This window comes from Mandrillus leucophaeus, unplaced genomic scaffold (genome assembly GCF_000951045.1).
Source record: "Mandrillus leucophaeus isolate KB7577 unplaced genomic scaffold, Mleu.le_1.0 Scaffold313, whole genome shotgun sequence".
Lineage (NCBI taxonomy): Eukaryota > Metazoa > Chordata > Mammalia > Primates > Cercopithecidae > Mandrillus > Mandrillus leucophaeus.
This window is the reverse complement of record NW_012103288.1, coordinates 544,076-552,837: the sequence shown is the minus strand read 5'-3', so window position 1 is coordinate 552,837 and position 8,762 is coordinate 544,076. Positions and strand designations below refer to the sequence as shown.

The 8,762-nt window shown below is 55.7% G+C and overlaps 1 protein-coding gene across 1 annotated transcript in view; it reads right to left on the bottom strand.

Annotated features, from left to right (window-relative positions):
• WNT10B (wingless-type MMTV integration site family, member 10B) overlaps positions 1-4,641 on the bottom strand; it is a 6,491-nt gene extending 1,850 nt beyond the window's left edge. Inside the window, exons 1-4 of the mRNA XM_011987611.1 lie at positions 4,234-4,641; positions 3,245-3,358; positions 2,878-3,140; positions 760-1,133 (exon numbers count right to left, since the gene is read on the bottom strand). Of these exons, the coding sequence (XP_011843001.1) occupies positions 760-1,133; positions 2,878-3,140; positions 3,245-3,318 (711 nt within the window). The 5' untranslated portion in view covers positions 3,319-3,358; positions 4,234-4,641. The remainder of the gene's footprint in view (positions 1-759; positions 1,134-2,877; positions 3,141-3,244; positions 3,359-4,233) is intronic.
• Positions 4,642-8,762: the final 4,121 nt, after the last annotated feature.

Sequence of the window (8,762 nt, the reverse complement as noted above, 5' to 3'; positions counted from 1 at the left end):
TTTGGAGACGGAGTCTCGCTCTGTCGCCCAGGCTGGAGTGCAGTGGCACAAACTAGGCTCACTGCAACCTCCGCCTCCCAGGTTCAAGCGATTCTCCTGCTTCAGTCTCCCCAGTAGCTGGGACTACAGGCACATGCCACCATGCCCGGCTAATTTTTTGTATTTTTAATAGAGACGAGGTTTCCCGTGTTAGCCAGGATGGTCTCAATCTCCTGACCTCGTGATCTGCCCGCCTCAGCCTCCCAAAGTGCTGGGATTACAGGCGTGAGCCACCGCACCCCGCCTAATTTTTGTACTTTATTAGAGATTGGGTTTCTCCACCTTGGCCAGGGTGGTCTCGAACTCTTGACCTCAGGTGATCTGCCCACCTCAGCCTCCCAAAGTGCTGGGATTACAGGCATGAGCCACCGCGCCCGGCCCAGTCTGTTTTTATATATAATTTTTTAAAATATAGAGATGGGGTCTAACTACATTGCTCAGGCTGTTCTTGAACTCCTGGCCTCAAGCAATCCTCCCCCCTCAGCCTCCAAAAGTGCTGAAATTATAGGCGTGAGCCACCACACTGGCCTGCTAGCTCAGTCTTAATAATATTGTAAGGTAAGTATCATTAGGTTCTTTACAGATATAAAACTGAGGCTGGGTGACTTGCTGATGGTGTCAGTCACTCATCACACTTTATCCTATTATTCCCCTGTGCCTCTCAAACTCTAACCAGGCCTCAAAAGCTGGGGAGACCCAGGACAAGATGTACACACATACCTGGCGCCCTACCCTGTTGTTGTGGATTCGCATTCGTGCCTGGATGTCCCGGGGAGCTTCCCTGGAATCCAAGAAATCCCGAGAGAACTTCTCTCCAAAGTCCATGTCATGGTTACAGCCACCCCATTCCCATGTGTCCTGGGGGCCAGGGCTGGAGCCTGAGCCAGGGCCAGGGCTGGGCAGAGAGTGGGGGAAACTCTTGCCTCGGGACAGTGCCTGCAGCTGCAGCAGTTTGGCCCTCAGCCGATCCTGCTCACCACTGCCCTTCCAGCCACAGCCACAGCTCACCAGCTTGCCCAGGCTGCAGGCAGTGGCTACTGCGTGCATGACCCCAGCAGCCAGCATGGAGAAGGAAAAAGCACTTTCTCGGAAACCTGGGGATGAGAAGGTTGTGATGGTGGAGGTAAGGTTGACAGGCAGATGAGAGTGTGGAGGCAGAAAGAAATAAACAGCCCCCCTCCAACTCCAGAAATTCCTAACTGAATCCTGACCCTGCCATTTACCAGCTGAGTGATTTGGAAGAAAGTCATGGGACAAGGAAGGGTACAGAAAGCACAGAGCCTCAACTTCTTCATTTCTAAAGGGAGGTGGGAGACGATGGGTCAAGATGATCTCTGAGGCCCATTCTCATTCTGTAAGTCGGTGATTTTCAGGTGTAGATGAAAGAGCTAGCCCAGAGGAGTTGGGAGATGACTAAGAGGGAGTCCCTGAGGTCTTTGAAGATGTGTACAACCGAGTTCTACATCTGAAAGCCTTAGAAATTCCCCCAACCCTGCAGGGAGCTTGGGTGAGGTGGCAGCAGAGCCTTTGTGGTTCTGTTTTTTTTTTTTAATTTCACTTCAGGGTTAGTCAGTCTTTTAACCAACCTACCTTCCACCACCCTAGCACCCCCAAAGCACTGGAGCTATGGAGCTGCCCTTCCGCTTCCCAGGATGTAGTTTTATATTTGCCCTTCAAGACTGCCCTTTTAATGTTTATCCTAACCTGCTATTACCCTATAAAACATTGAGAGGAGGAGAGAGGTGGGGGAGTGATTTTCCCTAAGGCCCTCTTAAAAGGTTGGCTTCTTTGTTATGTTTTGGGGGTCACAGAAGCTCAGGATGCCAAGCCTTTCCCAGACTTAAATAAACATGCTTACCATTTAGGTGTCCAAGCCTTGCCCTACACCAGGCCCTGTGGGGAAGGAGGGGGACCCTCACTTCATTTTAGGCAGGGGCTCTCCGGAGCCCTGAGAAGATGAGAGACAGCACCCTCTTAGAGACCAGGCCTCTCCTACCCCAGGATCCAGGGCTCCTGGGCCAGCCTTCTGATCCCCCAACTCCAACCCTCCAGGGGTGAAGCTGTTTGCACAAGTCTTGGGAATTCCCCTGCAGATGGCAGCTGCCTATTAACCCCATAGTCCCCAGAGCACTGCCCCCATCTCTGGGCTGAGCCCCCATGGGTCTTTACACCTCAGGGAGTGAACTCCAGCAGGGAATGGGGAGAGGCAGCCATGCCTCCCAGACCAGGCCAGCAGTGACCTGTTCTCTGCCTCTCCAGCCGTTCTTCACCTGCTCAGGTGAGCAACACCTGGAGCCCCCACAGCACAGAGGAGGGGACTGGCTCCCCAGCTTCAAAGTCATCAGGGTCTTTGTTCCCAGCTTTGGCTCCTGGGAACCCCAGCAATTAGGGGAGCAGATTTAACCCTTAAACGGTTGGGGGCGTCACTCCACCCCCGCTGAGACACTGGGGACACCAGCCTGGGCTTGTCCAGCCAAGATGGGGGGAGAGAAAATAGGAGAGGGAATAGGGGGCCGTTTGAAGCTTCCAGGACTGGGGGCATCTCTTGCTCACAGGTGCAATCCAGATTAAGCTGGGCGGAGGCAGGAAAGGGGGGCCCTAGGGTAGGAGAGCAGGGACCCAGCTGCCTCGCCGGCAGCACGCAGGTGGAAGTTAGGCGCACAGGGCCCCAGACGAGTGGCCAGACCTGGCTCAGAGCGGGTCTGAGGGGGGAGGGGGGAATTCCAGGAGAGGCCCCTCCCGAAGCAGCAAACCCGTTCCTTCCCGCCTCCGCGCGCCTCGGTCCGCCCCCCACCCTCTAGCCTCGGCGGCAGCGCCTACCCGCCCAGCCAGGCTCACCGCGCTTGAGGATGGCGCTGTGGTGCGGCAGGCGGCCACCGCCCTCGAGCGCTGAGCAGTTCCAGCGCTGGTCGCGCAGCTGGTGCTGACACTCGTGGACCGCGATGTGCAGACCCTGAAGCGCCGACGCCGTCACGTCGGGGTTGCGCAGGCACAGGCCTAGCTGCCGCTTGCTCAGGCCGGACAGCGTCAAGCACACGGTGTTGGCCGTCAGCGGCGGCTCGCCAGGCAACTTCAGGCCCAGAATCTCATTGCTTAGAGCCCTGGGAACCAAGAAGGCGTCTGGGGTCTGCGGTCCAGACCCCTCCAACTCTCCCCACCCCTGGTCGGTGCTTCTGGGGCCTGGGAGACAAGGCGAACTGCTCACCGACTGCACAACGCCAGGAACAGGAGACCCGCGAGGCCCGAGGGCGGAGGCCGCGGCCGGGGCTCCTCCAGCATGTCGAAGCCCGGAGGCTCCGGTGGGCAGATCGATCCGGACCTGCGGGACGGGAATACTTGATGCGGGTTCAGGAATAGGGCGGCTCGCCTGGAGAACCAAGTGATGCCCTCCTTCGGGCTCCTAAACCACCGGTGCCACCCTACTGACCCTTCTCATTCCTCCTCAAACAAGAAGAATCACCCCTTGATTCCCAGAGTCCCTGAGGCTTGGAGGTCTTAAAGAAGAAGAGTCCAGGAGTTGTCCCAGCTCAGGACTCAAGTGAGCACCCCTGGAACCCTGCCCAATCAGACACAACGCCCAGCACACAGACACACACTCACATACAAACTCAGACACACAGACTCACAAACACTTACTCCACAACCTCGTCTACTGCTCCCTTTTCCAGGGCCCCACGACTAGCTTCGCCGCCCTCACAGGGCTAGAGAGAGGGATAGGGAGGAGGTTCCCCACCACCTAAGGGGGTGTCACCTCCAGGTGTCATCAAGGGCAAGCAGGCTCCATGAGAAAGGTCCAAGAATGAGTTCCCCACCCACACTGCCTCCTCCCTGAGCAGCAAGGAAAGTGGAGAGGCTCCAGGTGCAGGAAAGATGGGGAGGCGAGCCTGGCTCTCTCCTAAAAGGGACTGTGGCGCAGACTGAGTCCTCTTCCCTATCCCCCACCTTGCCTAACTACAAGCTCCCCTCCTCCATAGGCACCCGTCTGGTCCTCACCCCTTGGCTCTCACATTCATTGCTTTCTAAATCTGGGGGCACTCCTTTATTCTCTCTGTCTTTATTGCTAGCAATATCTCTGGCTCTCTGTGTCTCTGTGCTTCTGTGGGTGGATGCCTGTCTGTCTGTCTGACTACACACGTGCCTGTCTCTTCCCTGTGTGCACGTCCCTGCCCTCCCTGCTTTCCCAGGTCTAATTACCTCCAGTGGTTTGGGTGCGGGGTCCGGGACGGGCACGGTTGAGTTGCCTGGGCTTCACTAGTGCTGCTTAAACCGTGGGGAGACTGCGTTGGGTTCTGTCCCCTTGTCAGAGCCGCATTCTTCCAGGGCTGGGCCACTCCTCTTCACCGCTTCCCCAGCGCCGCCACGGCCGCGGGGAGGAAGGGAGGGAGGAAGGGAGGGAGTGATAGAGAGCTAGCAAGCCTGCGAGCAAAGGACTGAGGGCTCTGGCTTTGCTGGCGCGGAGCTCACGGTGGCTCTGCCGGGCTGACAGAGCTGCGGCCCCTCCCCGAGCCTGGGGCTTCCCCACCCTACTCTCCACTCCCAGCCTTGACCAGGCAAATGCAGCCGCTCCCCCTCCTCCCAGCGCGCGCGCGCGCGCACTCACACACACACACACACACACACACACACACACACACACCCACCCACCCACCCCCTCTCCCCCGACGCCTGGGTTCAGGCTTGGCCCTACTGAAGAAGGAGGTGGCCAGAGTTCCTCTCACCTGCTCTGGGGTCGCCAAGGCTGCAGGGAGGGTGTAGTAACCTTCCTAGGGAGCCAGAACGGGACCAAAGTGGCCACATCTTTCATCACTTCTCTTTGAGTCAGTTTCTCCACCAAGATCAGGGTGGCTGGAAAGTGCCTTTGACAAGATGAGGATGGAGCCGGACAGTCTTTGGGCTTCTCGGTGTGGGACAGTCACATGTGGCACCCACAGCCTGAGCGCACCTAGGGTACTCAGAGCGGGCAGGAGAAGCACAGGTCTGGGCAGCTTGGTTCCCACCCACCTCCAAGCCCTGCGCCTGCCCCTTTGGAGGGGTCAGCTTTGGCCTCAGAGTTTGGCCCTAGCAGAGGTTCAGGTAGCACCAAAGATCATCAGGCTGCCACGATGCTTCCTTGCCTGGCAGGGATGCTTGCCAGCAGAGGTATCCTACCCTTCTCGGGGTTCCCCCGGTCTGCACATTGGGTGGCCTGGATTCCTGCTCCAAGCTGTAGACTTGCTTCTTGTGGGATGAGGAGGGCCTTGGGATCCAAAATTGAGCCAAGCCTAAGGGCAGCCGGGAAAGAGCCTGGTCTTGGGGTGCATAGGCAAAGGCAAACTGCCTTAGGAAGATCCAGTGGCAGCGAAGGGGTTAGGCGCCACCGTGCTCCCGCCTGACTCACCCTCGAAGCTCTAACCACTGCGGGCTATTTTTGCCAGAGAGGGGCCCCAGGCTTTCCAGCCGCCCCCCGCCCCGCCAGACCGCAGCCCAAGGCACGGCTGGCCCCACGCGCCCCAAGCACATTGACTCAGACTGCCCCCAGCAAGCAGAGGCACAGGGATGATACCCACAACCACAGTCACCTCTTTCTTGGTGGTGGCATTGCAGCTCTGCTGGGCAGCCAGCCTCCAGTCTGTGCTGCTGGAGGTCCTGCCCGTGCTGCAGGGGTCACTGTTGGATAGCGGGCACAGCAGTCTGAGACAGGAGATCAAGCAAACTTACATCTGTTGGGATATTTACAGATCACCTTTATGTGCCAGGTTGATGAGCGGTCTGGGGAGGTGAAAGTGCCATGGTCTCTGACACTGGACATCCTGGACCAGGCTGCTTTTCTCTGATTCCCTACCTTTGGGATGGGGAAAAGGGAGCCCTAGAGTTCCTGACCCTCCTTCCCATTTAGAGGACAAGAGCCAAACCATGTGTGGTTTTGGAGGTCACCAGAATCTGCAAGTCCCATCTTATAGTTTTCATCCTTACACCTGGATTCGTGATCCCCACCAGTGTCCTTATTCTTTTTCTTGCAGTCAGCCTGGGATTCCTGCCAGGTCCTTGGAAGAGGGGAATGAGGTTGCCTAAGCCTTTCTTCTCCATGGGGACCTCATGGACATTTGTATTTCTCCATGTGTCTCCTGGGTCCCCCTTAGGTTTGGGATTATTATTTTTTTTTTTTGCCTTCTGATTCTACCCTTGTCAAGCTCCAGCATACAGTCAGGTGCCAAGAAGGGGCAAGGGACAGAACTACTACAATAGGTTTCAACTTCCTGGTGACCCTAGGTCTCCCCAAGCAGGACTGTTCCAAATCCATGGACCCAGAGTCCTGCTCCTTCTCTCTACTGAAGCCCAGCTCGGGGACAAGAGGCCACAGGCCGGCAGACTGGGTGGCCTGAGCTGGCCCGCAGTGCCCTCAGCCCGACCGGCTGGCCTGAGCACTGACCCGCAGGCGGCTAGAGGGCGGTGGGACAGGCGGGGCCTGGAGAGGGTTGCGGGTGCACACCCATTGCCTAATACCCCAAGCACGCGGCCAGCTCCAAGAAAGGGGAGGGACGGGAACCAGAGAGACCTTGACGTGGGTCGGGGCCAATGACAGGAGGGGGAAAGTGGGGGGCTTTCATCACTGCAGGGAGGATCTAGGAGCAAGCTGGTTCCCCTTCCCCTCGATGAGAAGAGTGGAGGGCTGCCCTTCCTATCCTAGGGATGGAGGGTGTAACAAGAGCAATGTGGGAAGAACACTGGGGCCCTGGAGGGCGGGGGTCAAAGAAAAGAGTGGGGGCCCCTGGAGATTGGGGGATGTCGAGCAACTGAGGCGGTGGCTAAAGCCTCGGAAGCCTCCTCCTCCTCCTCCCCCCATGTTTGCCTTGGCCCGGGGTCCCGGGTGACTCATCTGTTGCTGAGCCGCTGATAGGGGCGGCCAGGCCTGGGGAACCCAAATTATAGGCCCAGGAGGGATGGATGCGCCCGTGGCGGTGAGCTCAGCTGCGCTGCCCACCCTCTGCCTAATGCGCCTTCTGCTGCAGCACTGTAGGCCACCACCTGGAGGCACCAAAGGGTCTGCGGGCCGACTGTATACTGGACTCTGAGGAAAGCCCCACTTTCAGCAGTCGACCCCAACAAATCCATGGGATTACCTTAGACAGAATTTTTGCCCCCTTCTCTACTCAGGCCTAATGGATGGGCTATGCCTTCCTAGTCCAATGGGGCAGTGCTGCCTGCGGGTGCTTCAAAGGAGGGTAGGCTCCTCTGCCCACAAACTCTCAACCCTGGTGCCCTGCTTCCTCCCAGATCCCAAAGCCAAGGCAAAGCCCCTCTCCCCTCTAACATCTTACCTCTACCCCTATTCCAGGGGGGTGGTTTGCTACTGATTTTCAACTTCAAGCCTTTAAAGTCATCCATGGTCAAAATTGATATAGAGAAAAATGAAGCAGAGTAAAAGAGATTAGTAGTGGGATTCTATTTTATAAAGGGGGAGGGAAAACAAACCGAGGGAACAAATGCATGGAGAGATCTGAGGAAGAGCATTTTAGAAGACAGAAAAGCAGGTGCACAGACCCTTAGAAAGGAGCATGCTTGGTTCAAAGGATTAGAAAAGAGGCCAGCGGGGCTGGTGAGGAGGAATTCACAAGGAAGAGAGTGGTAGGCAATGAAGCTGGAGGGCTAGGAAGGAGGTCCCTGTAAAGATTTTGGCCTTTACTTTGAGTGAGATGGGGACTCATTGGAAAATTTTGAGCAGACAAATGAATTAATCAGACTTCTGTTTTAGGAAAGATGGTTTGGGCTGGGCACAGTGGCTTATGCCTGTAATCCCAGCACTTTGGGAGGCCGAGGTGGGCAGATCATGAGGTCGGCAGTTCGAGACTACCCTGGCCAACATGGTGAAACCCCCTCTCTACTAAAATTGCCAAAATTAGCTGGGAGTGTTGGTGGGCACCTGTAATCCCAGCTACTCAGTATGCTGAGGCAGGAGAATTGCTTGAAACCAGAAAGCGGAGGTTGCAGTGAGCTGAGATCGTACCACTGCACTCCAGTCTGCGCAACAAGAGCAAAACTCCGTCTCAAAAAAAAAAGAAAAGAAAAGAAAAGAAAAGATATCGGCTCTAGTAATTAAATCAACCCTTTTGATTTTTGCAGTAAAATGGAGCACTGAAATGGAGCAATCTTGGGCAATAACGTGGGGTCTTATGAAGTTTTTGGGTTTTTCAGATGGGTACTATTGCAGCATGTCTGCATGCTTATGTGTATGTTCCAGGAGAGAGGTAAGTGGATGATGCAGGAAAGAAAGAGGGGACAGTTGATATCATGATTATTTGATATAAACAGAAGTTGGGTGCTTGTTTTGGCAGCACATATACTAAAATTGGAATGATACAGAGATTAGCATGGCCCCTGCGCAAGGATGACATGCAAATTTGTGAAGCATTTCATATTTTAAAAAAGAAAAGAAAAAGAAATGTGAGCTAGGTCATAACAAATGTGACCCAGATCTAGGGGCCTTACCCTCTTCTCCCCTACTCCTGGTGGGTGGAATGTTGGAACAAAGCACAGTGGCTCCTTTCCTCTCTTCCCACCTCTGCTTGACACCAGTGGTCAAAGACAGGGCTTCCATATCTTCCAGCCAGCCTCCCACCCTCACGGTGTTTTATCAATCCACCAGACCAAAAGCTGTAACCCAGGCCCCAGTGGGAAGAAACTCATAAGGGATAAAGGACAGGCTCCCCATGGGACATTGTCCATTTACTTGAGTCATCTATGCT